We start from the raw sequence: 21,428 nt of genomic DNA on the forward strand, positions 1-21,428 counted from the left end.
TTTGAATAAAACCCTGTATGACCAAAATTTCCAACTTTGAGCCCTTCTGACTCCGGCAGTTCTTGGCCGATAGAACTGAAAATTTGTGGTCTACTATCCAATAATACTAACGCAAATTTCATCAAAATCAGAAGACATCGATTTTTAAAGTTGGGTCACTTGACACGAAATGACCCAAATTTAAAAAACATCTTAAAAAAATTACTACAATCATTCTGAAATTAAATAGTTTTTATCTTTTTACAAGCGTTCATATATATTCAAATATTGTAACTGAATTTTATTCCAGTTGCCGTAGCCCGATTCGGTAAATATTTTGCACACATAACGCCACCTGATGAAAATAGAATGTTATGTTATGTTCGAAAAATCTAAATTAAAATTCTTGCATATCTTCTAATGACAAACAATTTAAACTTCTGTAGTCCAAATATGCTGCAATTATGAATATACGTAGACATCGGATGCCGAAAAAATGTGATGTTCGAATGTTCAAAATTCATGTCAAAAATGTGAAGTTATTTTTGACAAAAAAAATAGTTTTAAAAATTTATATTTGTGAAATGTTGGTTTGTGAATTTGAAAAGTAAAATATAGTAAAATATATAATAAAAAGGAAAATTGCCAAATATACAATTTCAAAGCAAAATAGGAAAATAATCAAATTTGTATAAATTTTCCTGGTTTGTGGTCGAACTAAGCAAAAACCGAAACAACTAAAAAATTATTTAAATCTTGTCATAAAAGCAATTTTTAAAGAAACTTATATTATTTTTGAATAGTGTTTGTATTTGTAGAAAATTACATTCTGATCTGATTTGTACGTTAATATAACAAATATATTAATAAACAATTTTCAAGTGTTTGCCCGGTAGCTAATACATTGGTCAATCTACTGAAAAGCAATTCTACTCGAATTTTCTAGAAGGGCCTTTTTGGATCCTCCTATTGAACTAGTTCATATTTTTAATTATTTTATGCCTGGGAGTGTTATTGCTCAGATGATGTTCTGCTTAGACAAGCTTTTTGTTAAGACTCTTGTTGAAACTTCCGTTTCGTTGGCTGCTTCTTTCTTGTGCTTCTTTTTCTTATTGTGTTTTAAAATGAAGTTGCAGGTTATCGTATGACACCATCTCATTTCTTAAAGCAGAAGTTAGTTACTCTACATTTACATTTTCCGTTTGTTTACCTCAATTGAGCTTTGTTTTACTTTACTTTACAATCAGGAGTGTGTTGTTGTCACCAGTTTCTTCCTGATCTTAAAAGCTATGGTTATTGGGTACATTAACCCTTATATGCCTCACATACGTATAACATCATTAATACAATTGTTCAATTCACAATCAAGTTGTATATTGTACCTACTAAAGTGTAGTAACATTGATTGTGAACAGATCTTTGCAGCAAGTCATAAGTTTATGTTCTCAATGAAAAAAAAAAAAAAAAACAATCAAAACAAATATACATAACAATGTCAAAAGATAAAAAAATCAAAAAATATTAAATTAATTAAACATGCGAAATAAACCAAATTAATTTCTTTGAATTTTCAATTCTTTTATTTTCTTTATTCCACATTTTAAACTAATAAATAAACAGTTTTTAATTAAATTTTAGCTCTTTTGTTTTGGTAAACAGCTGTTTGTTTTTGATTTCAGTGTTACCACTTTATCGTTTTTTATGCTAAAATCGTTTGAATTTTTTGTCTATATGTTGAAATAAACATTTGGCAACACTAAACTTTCTTACAACATTCGAAAAACATATGAAAAATTGTCATAGGAGTTGTATAGAGCTTTTGCATAGAAAATACCAACAACATTGTTATGACTATTGTAGCAGCTGCTGACATACAACGCATACAACGCTACAACATCGATTGTGAATTGAACAAATGACTTTTGTTTGTTTATGTTTTAATTAATTTTAAGCAAAACAATATCAAAAATGTCCATTCAACAATCAAATTAATCAAATAGTTTTTCCTGTTTTTTTCACAAAAATTTCGATTGAACCTGTTGTATCTATGAAACTTATTTACTAGCATTTTTATTTTAATCGGTTTATTCGACAAATAATTATTTTACTTTTTAACTATTCGATTTATCGAATTTTTTAAATATAACAAGACATTGTGAAAATTAGGATAAATTATTGAAGTTTTTTTGTTAACCTCAAAATCCTTTGTTTCTCCCAAATCATCTTAAATTCGAATAAAACCTTCATCAAATTTGTATCAAAATGAATACTCGAAAACGATTCAGTCGATGTAATAACTAAGGCAAGGATTTTTATGCACTAAAAATGAAAAATGTACCACCGCTTTATGTACTCTAATATCAATTTAACGGAAACACGATCTCGAGAATGACAATAATTATAAAGCCTAAGGAATATGTTTAAATTTCTGAAAGTGGAAAAACTTACGAGCTCCATTTAAACAACATATATGCGAATTAAAAGAAGAAAGTATAGTCGGGAATAGTCGACGATATGACACCCTACACTAATTAGGAGCTTATTTAAAATATGATTTAATTTAAATATTAGCGCATTTACATAAATTTTGTTTTATTATAATTGGTCGCTTTGTGCGATGCGACTGGGATATATATCCCTATCAATTTGTAACTCAAGACAAAGGTTTTTTAATTTAATCATCATCTTGATCGGAAGACTTTGTTTTCAAAAGTGTGGTCACTTTTCATGAAATCACCCATATACATAAATAATTTATTTAATGTAAACGAAAAATGATCGATTATTAAAAATTATTGATTGCAAACCTATGTTGTGCTCGCTGAATTGGCAAAACTGTTGTAGTTTTACAGGAAATTAACTTCTTAATTGAAAGAAAGGATATTATGTTTTAGTCATTTATGACAGTTGAAACTATTTGGGTATTGGGTGGAAAATGAATTACACTGAAAATTACATAACACAGCTACGAAATGTCTAAAATACCATATTAATGGGAAAGCGGAAAATGCAGATCATTTTTTTAACTTAAATATATGTACGTGTACATAAACATATATAAATATTTTTTATTATTTAATTATTATAGAAAAAACAATTTTTGAGTTTTATTTATTGAGTAAAAAATAGTCATTATTTCTCAAGATTTATTTCTCCATCAGAAAATAATCGTTATTATTTTGCGCTCAAAATATAACATTTTTTTGTATCGTTCATATCGGATGTTTTCATACATCCGATATGAATGATAAAAATGTTGACCTTTCAAGAAATAACAATTATTCTCTAAAAGAAAATAAAACTCAATAAATAATTATTTCCTCAATCAACAAAATTTTAAAATAGTATTTATTTTTATTTTTTTAATAAAACTCAATGAATATAACGGCAGTTTATTTAACAATAATTTCGGTGTATTCCTTATGTAAAGATCAAGTCTTTGCTTAGTCTTCAAAATAATAAAAATATACAAAGAAAAAAGAGTTAACACTTTACAATTTGCTATAATAAACGCATTAATTAGTCATGTAAAAAAGAAATATGATAAGAAATATAAGAAGAATACCACGTTTATAGATTTTAAAAATATGGAAAACAAGAAAAGTTATGAAGGTTTTTGCTTCTCCTGTAAAATTTACAAAATATGATTTGTCACGTTTGCGTAATAAGCGTACGATATAAATATTTCTAAAATTTCATAAACAAATTCGACAATGAACAGGTGAATTAAAAAGTTTAACTCTGCTTTTAACATGGCCACTACAGTTGTCAATTATTCGTGTTTAAAATTATTCGAATAAAAATTTACAATATTTTTTCATTCGAGTAGTTAAATTAAATTTTAAAAATTATTCGATTATTCGAACGAATAACGAATAAAAGTTTTTATTCGAATATTTTAATAAAATATAAATAAAACTTGCCAACACCTTCAAAATACGGGTAAAAACGGGTTTTCGTACATTAATGCTAGAGTCCGACCGAACTCAAAATTTCGTTCGGTACCGAACTCGAACTTCGGTAAATTTTTAAGTTCGGCCGAACCCGAACCTTGTTCGGTTTTCAAAATTCGGTGAACACGAACATTTTTCTATTTTTTCAAACTGCAACAATAGAGAATTTTTAAGAAAATTGTCTCTTTACCTCCTCTTGTTTAGGTCCTGTCGTGCTTTCAAGAGACAGGCAGACAAACATGTCTACATCGTTTTAGAATTAGAACCTAGCCCTTAAAGAAAAAAGGGAGTTTTTTGAAAAAAAAAATATTTTTTGGAAACAATGAAGAAATAGCTATCTGAATTCCTTTAGGCAAGTTTTGCTAGGACTCATTTGAATAAAACCTTGTATGACCAACATTTTTAACTTTGACCTACTCCGGAAGTTCTTCACCGATAGAGCTGAATATTAGTGTAAAGTAGTACAAAGTGAATAGTACTAACTTTTCTTCCAAATCGATTTTTTAAGTCACTTGACACTAAATTACGGGTAATAGTGATTAAAAAGTATCAATTAATATTACACTTGACATTCCAATTTTTGTTCAGATATATCGACAAAGCTTTATTTATTCCTTTGTACATCCTTATGGTATACACATTTTCTTAAGACTAAGAAACCAAAGGTATGCTTCAATTTCATTATATAAAAGTGACCTTAAACTATGCATGACTTAATCTTTTACCTTTTTTGTGGAAGCAAAAAAGGTTATCAAATAATGTGCAAATTTGGGGGTGGGGAGTGGTATACACTAGAGTGTTGCTTTCAGAGTGAACAGTATGATTAAATTCACTTATAATATGTTAATTCTAGATTGAAGAATTCTAACAATCTCCATAAATAGAAAACGACGTTGATATGGGTAAAATCGTGGTTACAATCTATTAAATTTAGTATACAATGTTGTGAGACGTTTCCACAAAAAATAAAAAGCTATTAAAAGAGTATTATGAAATAAAAATTAGCCAGAAAAAAAAAAACAAAAATATTTGTCCAATTCACAATCGATGTCGTGTGGTTGTGGTTGTATGTCATAAAATTTGTTCAAACAAAATTTTTTCAAACTAAAACACTACCGATTGTGAATTGGACAATTATATTTCAAGTAAACAAAAGTTTTAATTCTTTGAAATAGTTAAAAGTAGGAATATATACCTTTATAACCCACCAAATTCGAACAATTTTTAATCGTTTATATCTTCAAAACTTATTGACCCATTAAAATAACATTTTAAAATTGAATAGCCTATAATCTACTAATTTAAATCCAATAAAAAGATTTTTAATTGTTAATTTGGTTTTGAAACGCCGTTTAGATAAGATATTTTAAAGTTTTTATTAAACGTCAATTTGAGGGAATATTTTTTTTATTACAAAATCAAATTTTTTTGTTCATTTCAATTCATTTTTCTTCAAAGTTCATTTAATTGCGTCCGTTGCTTAATGGCTACTGGCTAGGTCTGGCCATAATAACGGGTTTTGTAGTGTGAAATCATATTTTCCATAAATTTTACCATTTATTTTGACACTTGTAAAAAGAGGTTTTGATTTTTCCACATTAGAACAAAATGCTCCCTTAACCAAATACTTCTTTGAAAATGTGGACTTTTTTATATTTACAATAATGTGGACAGATACTACTTAGTATTTTTAATAATTTTTCCTATCATGAAATATTATAATTTAACGTTTTTTGATATCAGACATATAGAAGAACCTTAATTTTAATCATATCCGTGCAAAATATGTTTTCTCCGAATAAGCCCTGAAGCCATTTTTTCAAAACCCAATTAATAATTAAACATCTATTTATTTATTTATTTTATTTTGATTGGGCAATTAGTTTTGCAGATATCAACGATTAAAAATTGTTCGATTTGGTGGGTTCTACCTTAATTGTGGAAGTAACTTTACTTATTTTAATTTTAATTTTTATGTTTACATGTATTTACATTTTATATTATTTTTTAAAGAACTTATTTCAACATCTTGCAATTATACTCACCGAAAATGCTTTCAGGAAGACTAAGCATTGGATTATACCCTCCATTGTGTCGCCGGTTAGACAAAACGTACCCGTTAAATGTCTACCTTTGCGACCAACAGTAGCAGCAGCCAAGGAGGCATGAACCAGAGCACGTTGTTGTCCTTTTGTATTTGCTGAGTTAACACTTAAAGCGCGCGGCAAAGGAGCCGCACGCATTATACGTTCCAGAGAGTCCATAATTAAATTAAAATTTTTTATTTCGTGTTTGAATTAAAGCTTTATTTTATAACAGCACTCAACAACAACATGGCTTTCTTATTAAGCAATTTATTTTTGTTTTTCGTTTCGTTTCCCTTTTATATTTATTTATTTTTTTTTTTTTTCAACTTTTCACTCTCAACTTTCAACATCTACTTAGTAGATTTGGATGTTGTATTGTGTTGTGTTGTTTAAAACTGTTTGTATTTCGTTTTAGATTGTTTAAGATATTTACATGATTTTAATAATTTACAATATTTGATTATTTTTTTAATAACGTTCAAATTTTGTTTCTTTTTCGCTGGAATCTAGCTTTAAAAAGATTATAAAAACAAGTTTGTTTTTCATTAATTTACTTTGAAATACTTGTTCATTTGTTATGAAGGGATGAAATGGGGTTTCCAGAAAATTTAAGAAAAAGCACACTTATGTATATTAGTTTTCTTTTTTTATTTTAATATTTTTTATAATAATGTGACATATTTTTTCTGTAAGCATTAATTATATTGTAAAAAATTGTGTTTGTATTTAAATGACCTGTTAACATCTTACAAATTGGCAACAAATAAAAACTTTACAACTGTAATTTAAGTTATACAAACTTAAATTTCTTGTAAAAATTTTAAGATTCATTAAATATATGTTATTATGGTTAAATTTTAGACTACTTTTTTTTGCTAAGTTTTTGTTTATATCACTTTGCCATTAAGTTCTTAACTGCAATAATTCAAAAATTATTATTTTTAATTTCGCATTACGCAATTTTATATTTAACGGAAGTTTTGTATAACTATATGTGTGAGCTTGTGTTAATATTGTAAAGGAACAAAGTACACATGATTTATATTTCCTTTCAATTTCATGTGCTTATAAATTTTCTTATTCTTTTTTTTATTTATTTACTCCTGTATTCATAAATATATTAATCGTTTACTTTAGGTTTATTACGGACAAAATTCCTGCAATAAATCATCGAAAACTTTATTAAACTTTTATGAATATTGGGGTTAGTGTTTAGTCTTTAGAGACTTTAGCAGCTAACCAATATTTATTATATACGAAGGCAAAAACAGTTAAATTTTAAAGCCATCAGGCGATGTTGAACTCAACAAAAAGCTTAAAATGTAATGGGCGTAACTTGTATTCAAATTAAATTATTTACACATTTAAGTTCGTTTAACATCTAAAGATTTTGAATGTATGATTTGTTTATTTATTCGTTTGCATAACGAAGAAGCAAATAGATCCACAGATTTAACTTGTGTATATATGTATGTACACAAGGATAATAAAGAAATAAAAATTCTAAGGTGTCGATTCATGTTCATATATACATATGTATGTTTGTATGTACATATGTGATTATATATGAATGTACTTTGTAGTATGTGTATTAAATTCTCTCCACGTCATTCTTTATCATTCATTTAATACAATTCTGTCATAAAGCCTAAAAGTATACTTTGATTTATACTTACACAAAACTTGTTTATTTTTGCATATGTGTGTATTAACGTAAACATTAACGTAAAAATACATACATATACGTATACCTATGAAAGTATAAATTTAAATGTATACAAATGAATATTAGACCTGCCCTTATAATAACTTGCCTCAGGGATTCATACGATTCACACCTCAAATGTTGCTCTAATTGATTTTAGATACTAGAAAGCATCCAACTTTAATAATTCAGCAAAGACGGTGTTATTTCTGATATCCCAGTTACTTCCTCTAAATCGATATTAGTGTGAAAACTTACACAAAGACCTTTTGAATTATATAAAACCTTAAGTGTTCAAATTTTCACTTCTATTTAATAATGGCAATTTTACAGATATTTAAAAATATTCAGATTTTTATAAACATACAAGCACATATCTTTGTATGTATGCATCTTACAATGGAAAATAATATTAAATTACGTACGAAAAATGGCACTTTTAAATAAACATCTCAATATTTTTAAATATCTGTAAAATAGCAATTTATGAAAAAAAGCAAATACATATTTTAAAAACAAAAGTTTCATATAATGCATATTTCTAAACTAATACCGATTTAGAAGAAGGATCCGATATAGCAGAAGTAACTCATAGAATTTGACTTAAAATAAAAAAAAAAAACATTTAAGAAAGAAGTAATGCTTCTGAGATTTGTATCTATCGGATTTTACAAAAGGACAAAAAGGGCGGTATTTGGAGTGGCAAAAAAATATTTTTTTATATTTTTGTGAGACTGACCTACTCTAATAACAACTTTTTACTGCTTAATTAAAATGACAATGTAGAAAAATAGTCCAAAAAAAATAATCATAAAATTATTTTACCCGTAATATGAACTGTAATGTATGTATATGATTTTAGAGTGGCCACGTCATTTTCGTCGAATATTTCATTAATCTAAAATAACCTTAAGTTAGGTTAAACGGAGGATAATCCGAAAAAATACACCTATTCTTAATACGAAAATATAAAGATATTAAGCAACTTTGCAATTATTGATAGAATATGTATGTTTCGTTCAAATTGACATATTACAAATGTCCTATTCATCGAAGCACAGGATTAATATACATACATGCATGTATGAGTGTAGATAATAAATTGAATAAAATACCTGTAAACCAGATTTACAACGCTTTTACACTCTTCAATACAAAGAAAATAAATGCAAAATGAACACACAAAAAAAAAACATTTCAATTGAAATACAAACAACTAAAAACATAAAAACTACCACTACCTAAAAACGAAATAAAAAGAAAAAAATAGAACACATGCACCATAATATATGAATGTATTTGTATCTGTTAATGTTTTTTCTTGCTTTCTTTTTTGCTCTGTATCTCAGCTTTTTCAAAAGCCTTCCTTTCATCTTACAAGTTTTTAAAGTAAACAAAAAGGTTTATAAATGTTTACCTGTGTACTCGTACAATATCAACAAAAAAAGAAAAAATAAATGAATCAGAGAAGAAAAAGGCAAAGGAAATAAACAAATAAATAAACAAACAAACGGACAAACACACCTTAAATTTCAAAACATTCCATATTCACATTAAAGAATTAAAACGGCATATTTTTCAAATATTGAATTTTCTTTTCATATAAAAATATTGTTTTTGTTTATTTTATTTTCTACATTTTGTTTAATTTTTTATTTTGTTAATAAACAAATACCCCCAACAATTTAACTTTATAACCTCATAAATTCATGTGTAAACCCAGCAACAACATTATAAACACATATTCATATACACCGATGCATAGAAATACATACATACATACATATGTATGTACATATGTATATATATAGGTATGTATGTAATTAACCCAACAAAAATTTGGGATTGAAATCGAATTAAAAATATCTTAATAACATGGCGTTTAAAATCAAAAATTCGTGTGGAGAATAATTTTTAACTAAAATTAGAAAAATTATTTTAAAATGAACAAAAATGTTTGCACAAATTAATAATTCGTAAATTTTACCATATTTATTCAAAATTCACTTTTTTTAATTTATGTAAATTCATTTTTTCAAGATTATTTTGCTTTATACTAAAATATTTCATACAATTTGTATATATTACGAAAGAATTTCGATGTGCGAAACAACGAAAGATTCGTACAATGTACGATATTTTTCGTATATGAAGATACATTTAAGATTTGAGAACTTAAAATTCAAATAATGATTAAGTAATGTAAATTCAAAATTGCTTAAATATCGTAGGAAATAGTTGTTCTAACGACACTTATGTGTTTATTGGGAACTAAAGCTTGTGATTGAGGTAAGACTTAAATTTATATAAGAGTTTGTATTTGTGTGTGTGTGCGCACACAGATTCAAACCCATGTGAATGGTTTTGTTTAAAAAACATTCATGAACAATATTTATTAAATAAATTTCACCCCTGGGTGTTGTGTTCTGTAATTTTTATTACACACATTGTTTTTAAGAAACAAAAATTTCAATGAAAATTAAAGTTAGTGTGAAAGTTTCAAAAAATATTTGTCGGTTTCGCTTTAAAGTTCAGTCAATTGATCATTTAGTCTTGATATATAAATTAATTTTGTATATGGGCTATTTCGTGTCAAGTGACCCAAATCAAAAAATCTATTGCACCATAGTTAGTACTATTGGATAGTAGGCCAGACACAAGTTTTCAGCTCTATCGGTCAAGAACTGCCAGACTGAGAGTGGGTCAAAGTTGGACATTTTGGTCATACAAGGTTTTATTCAAATGAGTGTAACTTTCATCTATTGGTCCTAGCAAAAATTGTCCAAGGGAGTTCAGATAGCTATTTCTTTATTGTTTCCAAAAAAAATATTTTTTTTTTAAATATTTTTTTTATTTGTTTTTCAGATGAAAGCTTATATAATTTCCTTTAAGGAACTCAAAAAATTATGTTTTAACTTAAAAATAAAATTTTTTTCAATATTTGGCACTTCATTTTCACCTTTTAAAAGTTGGGTCACTTGACTCGAAATTGTCCATATGTATGTCATGGGAATTTAAATTACATATTTACCTCCTTATTAATAAACAAAATTTTATTTCTTTTTGTTTTTTACTTTTTATCTTTGTTATAAATTGAATTTAATTTCAGTAAGACTTTATTGCGATTTACTTAGAGTTATATTGATTTTCAACAGGTATTATCTACGGAATGTTTTATTTCTTCCAGTGACTATATTATTTCACGAAAAGAAATTAATTAGAAAAACACATACAATATCAAACTGTATAGAATGAAATGTGTAATACTTACATTCAAGCAACTTATTTACATTTAACACAATGAAATTTCAATTATAACAATTAAAACAGCATACCTCAATATTTTAACACAATTTCTTCTACAATTTGTTTACATCTTCCGAGAGAATCATGTGAGTTATAATAAATTTGTGTGCCATAACCCACTGATGAGTTGTATGGTAGTAAAGTCGTGAGTATGATTTTTTTGAGTTCCAATCAAAAATTTGATTCTTTACTCATCCATATTCAAAATGCGCACACTTTTTGACTAAAATTTTAAGCATGAGGTACACGCAAAGAGCAAAATGAAAATGATAAATGTGTCGAAAATCATATGTATCTTCTTATCAAATGTAATCATAAAATCGGATGCACGTCAAATCAATTTCAAAGTTGCACTAGCAGCGCCAGTTTTAATTTTGTCATAATATCTACATAAAATTCATGTTTCTAGTTTAAAAAATGTTTATCATTTCATATCAAATTTTGTTCATTTTATTAGAAATTTACACTTTGAATTTCATTATCTTCCAAACCGTTAAAGATTTTTTAATTATTTTGTTTTGCAATATTGTGAATAAAGTTCACATTACCAAGATATTTTAAAAATATCTCTAAAGGATATTACATAATTGCAAGAAAGTGAAATACGACGTTATTAATAATTACTTCAATAAAGATAAACTTTTATTGAATAATATGGAGAAATGTATTTTTGACAATTAAAAAAAAAAATATTAAAAAAACGCGATATCTTTGACGTAACTTCTTAAAAAACTTTCACGAGAACATATTTTTTATAGTTGAAAGTAAGTCACACGCGTATTAAAGGACATTAATGTGCCATCATCAAAATTTCTCACTTTTTTCATACGCAAAAATTTAAAAATTTTTTAGATTTAACCATATACAAGCAACAAAAATTAAATTAAAAATTCTTTTTCCTCTTATTTTATATTTCATACAAAGAACTTATCTGAACTATTTCAGTTGTTAGATCCTTAAGTTTACTTAAAGTTTTAAAAATAAAATAAAAAAATAAGCTGCAGATTTCTAGCTCATCATCTACTGCATAGATTTTATTTTTTATAATATGTACATATGTGTATACATTAGAGGTGCCCAAAAATATAGATTTTCTTTGGGTGCGTCTTATTTCTTGTTCATTAGTGTCTACCGTATAATAACACAGGCCGACAAAATTAAAAAAAAATCGGAAACATGAGGATTGAGCTACACTGAATCCGAATCTGATCTCAGAATTTCTACATAACTTCGTGTCCTAATGTTTAATATTTTGTTTAATATATTGCGTGATTACTTTGTTATTTGTTCCTCGATGTTAATATTCGGTGTACCTTATTGGAAAGACAATTTTCTCTAGGTGATAAGATGTATTTTGAAAGTACAATTATTTAAACAAATTTTATACATTTTAAACGATTTCCTGCATATGCTCTCGTTGTCCGATTGGACTAAAATTTTACACCAGTTAATATTAAACACTAATGAACAAACTAATGAACAAACAAAGTCGATATTTTTTGAGCACCTGTAATATGCATACACTTCAATGCTTAGAAAGCAATGCAAGAAACAATAGAAAAGTACGGCCAGAGCATATCCTACTACCATTAATCCTGCCTTTTGTTGTGGTTAGTTTTATTTCCCGAACCAAGTTAATCATTTTTAGTGTTGTGTCTTATTCCTCTACTCCTTTTACTCTCTAATCATGTCTTTAACTATTACTATGACTATTTTATAATGCGAAATAAGTGAGTACTTTTCTAAAATTTCGTACTTCTATAGATAGTACTTCGTAACTATCCTATAGGATTGATTATGAACAACACACACACTGATGTTTTGTTTAAGGAAATAAAAACAAAATTATTTCGAATCTTTATCCTTAAGGAAAAAGTTGATGTGCTTTCATTTGTTTTTGCCTGCAGTATGAATAGAATGGGCGGCAATGGTTTGAAAATAAGTTTGTTTTTTAATTCCTTTATTAACAGAAACCTAAAGATTCACTTCACAGCCAATGATGAGGCAATGAGAATAGATGTTTAAGAAAACAGAATACAGACGCCATTGTTGCTAAATAACGTCATCGTGACGGTCATATGACTTAAAAGCGATAAGATAAAACATAAACAAGATGAACAGACTAGATATAAACATATACATACATACATACATACATACATACATACATACATACATACATACATACATACATACATACATACATACATACATACATACATACATACATACATACATACATACATACATACATACATACATACATACATACATACATACATACATACATACATACATACATACATACATACATACATACATACATACATACATACATACATACATACATACATACATACATACAGTGGCGGCCATGAGGTTAGCACATTTGGTATCTGTTAAATATAAAATCAAATATTTCCTATAGTTCTTAACTTTTTTAACAAATTCTTTTTTATGCGTAACACATGTCCTTCGAGGATCACGACACATTACATTTTGTTCCACTACTTTGTTGCATATAGATTTTTTTCTTTCCAAAGTACATCTACCCCCAAAAAAATCTGGACATAAGTTTAGCACAAAATAAAAAAATCATTAAAAAATTAAAAATAAAGCAAAGAAACCGGATAAAATTATGTAATTTCACTTAAAATTTTATATTTTGTAGAATAGTTGCACATTTTGATAATATAATTTCTTCTCCTGGACATAATCTTCATCAGAACCCATTAGAAATTTCATGACATAAGTTTTAACTTTCAGCCCATAATTAGGCAAAATTCTTAGGAATTTGTGTTTTATTTGTTGCACCATTTCGTTTAATATGTTCCTTATTGGATTGGGATCTAGAAATTATTCTGGGCGCTGCAAACATGTCAATCTCGCTCGCTTCCAAGAAGCTCCTCTCTATACTTTTAACATATTTTGGGTCATTGTCGACCAAAAAACGCCATTTAACTGAACTTTTGTCCACTAATTTTTTTACTAAAATATTTAAGAGTCTATTTTGATAGTCATACTGATCCATTTGTGCATCCACCTTGCGTATAGAACCTCCACTACGCCCGGAAAACGCCTCCGAATTCGTCATATTTCACCCATTGTGTTTTATGGTTTTAAATGTACACTTTGGTTGTTGCTGCATGTTTGGAGTACAGCATAATTACATTTTTCCATCAAATTTGATCCTATTAATCTTCAACTAGTATCCTCCAATCATGCAGATAAAGCTAAAGTGTTCCAGAGAAATCATATATCACAATGGGGGGAAATTTCATGGTATTCATTGCATTTTCTTGGCGTGCTGTTGGTCCTATATTGATGTTGGATGCAGAAATGGATCCGTATGACTATCAAAATAGGATTTTAATTACTTTATTAAAAATATCGGAGGACAAAGATGGCGTTTTTTGGTCGACATCGACCGTAAATATGCTAAAAGTGCTGATATGAGCTGCTTGGAAGCGAGCGGGATTGTCATGTTTGCAGTGCCCAGTATATTTTCTCGATTCCAATTCAATAGAGAACATATAACATGATATGGACCAACAAATAAAAGCAGAAATCACCAAGATTTTTCCAATTTATGGGCTGAAAGTTAATATTTATGTCATGAAATTTCTAGAGGGTTCTGGTGAAGATTATGTCCAGGAGGAAGAATGATATTATCAAAATCTGCAACTATTCCACAAAATATAAAATTTTAAATGCAATAAGATAAATATAGCCGGTTGTTTGTTTATTTTTAATTTTTTAATGATTTTTTAATTTTGTGCTAAACTTATGTCCAGATTTTTTTGGGGGTAGATGTACTTTGGAAAGAAAAAAATCTATATGCAACAAAGTAGTGGAACAAAATGTAATGTGTCGTGATCCTCGAAGGACATGTGTTACGCATAAAAAAGAATTTGTTAAAAAAGTTAAGAACTATAGGAAATATTTCATGTTATAGGCAACATATACCAAGTGTGCTAAAATCGTAGCCACCACTGTACATACATACATACATACATACATACATACAGACATACATACATACATACATACATACATACAATACATACATACATACATACATACATACATACATACATACATACATACATACATACATACATACATACATACATACATACATACATACATACATACATACATACATACATACATACATACATACATACATACATACAACATACATACATACATACATACATACATACATACATACATACATACATACATACATACATACATACATACATACATACATACATACATACATACCATACATACATACATACATACATACATACATACATACATACATACATACATACATACATACATACATACATACATACATACATACATACATACATACATACATACATACATACATACATACATACATACATACATACATACATACATACATACATACATACATACATACATACTACATACATACATACATACATACATACATACATACATACATACATACATACATACATACATACATACATACATACATACATACATACATACATACATACATACATACATACATACTACATACATACATACATACATACATACATACATACATACATACATACATACATACATACATACATACATACATACATACATACATACATACATACATACATACATACATACATACATACATACATACATACATAGAAAGAATCTATTGTACATACATACACTGAAAATAATCCATGCTTAACTTTACAAAATAAAATTTCGTAACTACTTTTTTCGTAATATATACGAAAATTTCGTGTATAATACAAAATATTGTTTAATCAACCCCTTTTCTAATTTTACGAAAGTACGAAAACCTGTCGTAATATCTTTTTTCGTATATATTAAGAAACTTTGTTTTCTTTTACAAAAATAATTTTGTTAAGACATGTAATATTTAACGAAAGTAACGAATTTTTTTCGTAACAAAATTAATTAGTAATATACAACAATTATTTTTGATTTCACAAAAAAAATTATTTTGTTACGATTTTTTTTTTTTTTTTTTTTTGTTTTTTTCGTAATTTTAAGCGAGTTAAATTAAACGTAATTTTAAATTTACAGGAAATTAGCTGCCTAATTTCCTGTAAAATTTTTTATATTTTTAAAAAAACATAAAATTTTTTTTTTTATTAATTCGCAATCTTTTTCTAAATTTACAATAATTATTTTTAAAGAACTAACATATTTATGTCTTTAAAAAAATCGTAAAATGAAAAATGTTTTTTCCTGAAATTATATAAAATTATTTTGCATTTTACTAAAATATTTCGTACAATTTCGTATATATTACGAAGGAATTTCGAGGTGCGAAACCACGAATCAATGTACAACATTTTTCGTGTATATTAGGTATGGATTATTTTCAGTGCATACACTGAAAATAATCCATGCTCAACTTTACGAAAAAAAATTCGTAGCTTCTATTTTCGTAATATGTATTTACAAAAATTTCGTGTATTTTTACGAAAGTACGAAAACCTTTCGTAATATTTTTTTCTTACATTTTAGCGAAATTAAACATAATGATATTAATTATATTATCATTAAATAAAACTACAACATTTTTATAAAATTTAAGAAAAGGTATAATATTATTCACGAATTATTTTCATAAAAAAAATAAAAATTCGTGTGGAGAATAATTTTGAATTAGAATTAGAAAAATTATTTTAAAATGAACAAAAATGTTTGTATAAATTAATATTTCGTAAATTTTACCATATTTATTCAAAATTCACTTTTTTCAATTTATGTCAATTAATTTTTCTAAGATTATTTTGCATTATACTAAAATATTTCGTACAATTTCGTATATATTACGAAAGAAATTCGTGGTGCGAAACAACGAACGATTCGTACAATGTACGACATTTTTCGTATATATTAGGCATGGATTTTTTTTCAGTGTAGAAACCAGTATCGATACTGTGAAACATTTTTAACAACTTCATCTCTTTTCTTCTCTATCAACTCTAGGTATGTTTGTGGTGTTAAAATTACAAGTTAAAATTATTTCGCTGCTAAACCGAACAAAATTGGAAATATCGTCATTAATAATTTAAATTAAAAAATATATAAATATAGTATAAGAACTGCAAGGTATATGAATTTCAAGTGAATCATCATTATTTTTTATAACAATCGTTTAGATTTCATACAAATTAAATCAAAGAAAAAAAGCTTGAAAATAAAAAAATTAATGAGATATACATAGATCAGGTGCCATGTTCACATGTTTTACGTTCGCAAATATATTATGTATACATACATATATGTATGTATGTATATAATCATTTTGTTTTAAGGAAAATTTATTTTTGTATTTTCATATTTTTTAAGCATTTTTTTGTACTTATATATTTTTTAAGGATTTTTAATTTGTTTTGCAAAACATTTAATGTATAAATTATATTTTGGTTTAAAACTTAAATTTTATTTCTGCGTATGAAATGGTCTATTCATGCCATTTAATGGCATAACAACATCAGCATAAACTTTTACAAACTTTGTACGACATAAAAACTAGGGATGTCATAATTCAACATATCATTCATTTATTTCAAACTAAAAATTTGCGTTTTTTGAGCAGTGTATTTTACAAAGTATATAAATATTTCATAATATTTTATCTTTTTTGAAAAATGTCTACTATTTTCGGTGTTAAGGTGATTTTTTGCTGTAAACATCAAAACTAAACCTAAGTTTAAATTCAGATTAGAAACATACTAATCTATACCTTTTTTATATGGTTTTATGTTTGAAATCCGATAATTATTTGATAAGTTATTTCTGAAATATTAAAATGTCATAAAACATTTAAAGCCGTTTTTCTTGAAACGCGTTTTTTTCTAGATAATACCAGTCTTGAAATAAATGAGCGATATGTTGCTGTAAAAAATAAATTATTAATTATTTTTTGTGTTTAATTTTTTGGTCATTTTTGTTCAAGGTTTTAGTAATTTTTGGTCATGATGGGTTGGAATAAAATAATAAGTAAGTTGTATTTATTTTTTATCTCTCTGGCGTTGAAACGTCTAAAGAAAGGAAAAATAAATTACGATAATTATTATGAACAAATTTGATATAAATCCAAATTTAATTCTGTATTTATGTATTTCTAGAGATATGTATGTATTTAGTAAATAGAAGGCATTAACAATAACGTTTTAGTTAACTTATTTAGTCAATAATTTGTGTAGCAGTGATGAAGAAGTGAAGTGAATCGATCATGTTGTAATTAAAAGTATTGTGAATGTGGATTTACTTACGAAAAATTATGCGTGAAATGCTTGAATATGCGTGATTTCTCTTAAATTGAAATAAAAGTGCAATTGTAGTTATGAAGATTGATTCGAAAGAGGTGTGTGCTTTTTCTTAAGTTTTTCTGTGTTTTTTTTTAGAAATTTTAGTTTTCACTTGATAATACCTTTTTTGTTAATAATAATTTTTCAGCAAATCTTTAACCAATAATGTTTTTGCAAACATGTTTTAATGATTGTTTTTGGTTTTATTTTTGAATTTTAGATATTTTAATATTTCTAAAATTTCTCCGATATGCTATAAATGCGTTTAACGCTCACACATTGGCGGCGCAGTCGTTCACATTCAATTTCTCGAAAATCGGCATGCGATGATGAACACGAACCCACTGTGAACGTACGATCCTCGTTGATATCGTGGTCAGAGTTGTACGGACAAGAATCGAGGGAAGCTTCACCTTGTGTCGAAGATGCTTCAGAGTCGTCCTCTTCTCCGGAGGAGGATGCTTCGTGCGATGACAAGGTTGTCTGTGAGTTGTGACGAGAGAGAATGTTGGGATCGTCGTTGTTATTGTTGTGGTTTTTTAAAAGGGCTCTCTTCAAATCGTGAGTAATTATAGAATTTGCTGCGTGCTCAGGGATGATGGATGTTGGCGAGTCGAATGAGTTCCGCTGGTGTTGTAACACAGGTTGTGTTGTAATAACGCCCGCAGGGTTCCCTAAAATACTGGGAGCTTCTGGAAAAATGCGATTATCAGAACCAGATGTTGAAAATTTTGACAGTAATGATTTAGACGAATTCTTGTTTTTCAACTGTTGTTGCTGCAAGTAGTAATAGTCTCTAGGCAATGACGAGGTATTATGTATTTGTTGAGCTTCGAAAACACTACGATTAGCAGGCCTAAATCCACTTTCACCACCAACGCCTCCACTTCCTCCAGAATTCAACGCGGGTGTACTTACGGAATAGTTTTCAGAATCAGTTTGAACTTGAGCTTTCAAATCACTTATAACACTTGCCGTTGAAGCGGTTGGTGTTGTGGCAGTTGATAGATTAAATCCAGCAGCAGCTAGTTGAGCACTCAGAAGTGGAGTTAAATTTGCCAAGAATTGTTCTTCTTGCTGCTTTTGACGTTGTTCGTCCAACTGACGACGGTATGCATCTATTTGATCACTGGCAGAGGGAGTTGCACTATGTATGCATCCTTGAAAGAAATCCAATGCTTCGTAGAGTATAAAACATAAACCCAGGACAAGGAATGTCTCCATCATAACAAACTGAGAGCCATTTGGCCCTTGACAAATCCACTGAGCACTAAATTAATTGAATTGAAATTGTTTTTTTTTCTCCTTTAACTTATTGTACTTATTTATTTAATATTAATATTATGATCTAGTATCAATTTAAAATTTTAGAATTATCTGTGTATTACAAAAGCATTGTACTGGTGCCAAAAGATAAAAAAAATCATATCAAATTAGTATTTGCAAGTATTTTCAAAAGCAAATTGTGCGAAAGTTTGCCCTGGCAGTAAAAAAAAATTATTTAAATTAGTTTTAAAACAAAATAGTGACAATTTTTACATGCTGGTTTAATCTTTGATCAAGATCACGATCAAATGATTAAACTTTCAAAATAAAAGAGAGAAAACAAATAAATACTATATTATACAATTTCTATTATTTTTATTTGTTGCTAATTTATATGTATGTAGCTATATAGGTGCAAGTATATACATTCATTAATAACATTCTATTTCCTTCGTTTTATTTCAAATATTTATATATATACAACTACGTACATAAGTACAAATATAGTATCTATGTTTGTATAAGTATTTAGATATTTCTATATATTTACAAATTAATGGTCTTCCCCTTTACTTATGTACGTTAGAGTGTCCGTAGGAACAGCGCTTTTAAGAATATCATGTAGAAATTCATCCCTACTGATGCGTATTAATGTACTGAACACGAACAAAATAAAAAATATTTATTTCGAAAGGAGCCTCAGTCCCCTACCAGCGACTAAAAATATAGATCTCCGAAATTTTGAGCTGATTTCGGGAGAAAATTATTTGAATTTTTAGAATATTTTTGGGTCATAAAATGATTTTTATTGGGTTTGAGAGACATATCATTTTTGCTTTTTATCGAAATAGGTGTCAAAATGATCCTTATTTTTAGCTTATACAGAATTATATTTATAAATATTTTTAGCATTCGGTTTGCAGCGTTTCAGAATTTTGCGTACCAGAAATACTTTAACAAACAATTTAATTATTTTCCCGTGATAAGCTCGAAATTAAGGAGTTTTTGAAATCCATTTCAAAAAGATTTTTGACATTTTTTAATGTATTGTACTGAGATCAATAATTTCAATCGCTGGTGGGCAACTGAGGACCTTTTCTCTTATTTAGTACATTAAGACGCATCGTTTGAGAGGTATTCCTATTTGGGATTAGTAAATATTAGTGTCCCGAGACAAATATATTTGATACATAATTTGTTAATTGGTAATTTGGTATGTATTTGAATTACTAAAAAAATTGTCAGACCAATAAATGGCTTTTCATATAAATAATTTACTTAAAGCGACAATACGAATGAATGACAATTGTATGAGTCTGCAATCTCATAAATAACTTATAATACATATTTATTGCAAATCATTAATTCGCAATCAAGAACGTTTTCTTCGAAATGAAAAATGATTTTCTTTTTTTTTAGGCTAAGCCTCCCTCCATTGGCTTAACGTTGTTAAATTAGGCATCATTAATATCATCAAAACAAAATATGTACATACAAACACAAAAATTTATTCAGTTTGATTACAAATTAGACCTATAGACACAGAATACCGATTTTTCAATAGGATTGTCGTTCGAATAAAATTTATTCGATTGATCGTGGAAAATTATTTACAAGCTTTATTAACTAATAAGAGAATAATTCGAAAAGATATTGTCAATTGACTAACAGAATATTCGAATAAATTATTAAGGTTACTTAAGTGCAACAAAGTAAAATTTTCTACTTTCTGCGTATTTTCAAGTTTATAACTGAACATTTTTAGTTT

At 27.3% G+C, this 21,428-nt stretch overlaps 2 protein-coding genes across 12 annotated transcripts in view; both read right to left on the reverse strand.

Moving 5' to 3' along the window:
• LOC119606704 (neurobeachin) overlaps positions 1-6,341 on the reverse strand; it is a 99,817-nt gene extending 93,476 nt beyond the window's left edge. For 7 of the 10 annotated variants that reach the window (XM_037960314.1, XM_037960311.1, XM_037960310.1 and 4 more), the window contains exon 1: positions 5,978-6,341. In XM_037960314.1, the coding sequence (XP_037816242.1) occupies positions 5,978-6,196 (219 nt within the window). In that variant the 5' untranslated portion in view covers positions 6,197-6,341. The remainder of the gene's footprint in view (positions 1-5,977) is intronic. The other 3 variants (XM_037960333.1, XM_037960324.1, XM_037960303.1) reach the window with 1 other exon arrangement.
• A 3-nt stretch (positions 6,342-6,344) lies between these two features.
• LOC119606764 lies at positions 6,345-19,750 on the reverse strand. Of its 2 annotated transcripts, none has more exons than XR_005231687.1 (2): positions 18,517-19,750; positions 6,345-6,529 (listed from the first exon to the last, which is right to left on the reverse strand). XR_005231687.1 is itself a non-coding variant. In XM_037960348.1 (2 exons), the coding sequence occupies exons 1-2, from the start codon at positions 19,619-19,621 to the stop codon at positions 6,488-6,490; spliced, it is 993 nt and encodes a 330-aa protein (XP_037816276.1). In that variant the 5' UTR covers positions 19,622-19,750; the 3' UTR covers positions 6,382-6,487. The 2 variants fall into 2 exon arrangements, 1 of the variants encoding a protein (XP_037816276.1); XM_037960348.1 differs by having other exon boundaries at positions 6,382-6,529; positions 18,671-19,750.
• Between the last annotated feature and the right edge of the window lie 1,678 nt (positions 19,751-21,428).

Source organism: Lucilia sericata, unplaced genomic scaffold, assembly GCF_015586225.1.
Source record: "Lucilia sericata isolate MDLA Ls3-8-SP2 unplaced genomic scaffold, ASM1558622v1 Contig000018F_arrow, whole genome shotgun sequence".
Lineage (NCBI taxonomy): Eukaryota > Metazoa > Arthropoda > Insecta > Diptera > Calliphoridae > Lucilia > Lucilia sericata.

Excerpts from the sequence above, each read along its gene's own strand:
- LOC119606764 (XM_037960348.1), bottom strand. The coding sequence starts at position 19,621 with ATGATGGAGACATTCCTTGTCCTGGGTTTATGTTTTATACTCTACGAA. Across the intron at positions 6,530-18,670 it reads AACGACTGCGCCGCCAATGT|CTAGATTCCAGCGAAAAAGA; the intron begins GTGAGCGTTAAA and ends ATCTTTTTAAAG.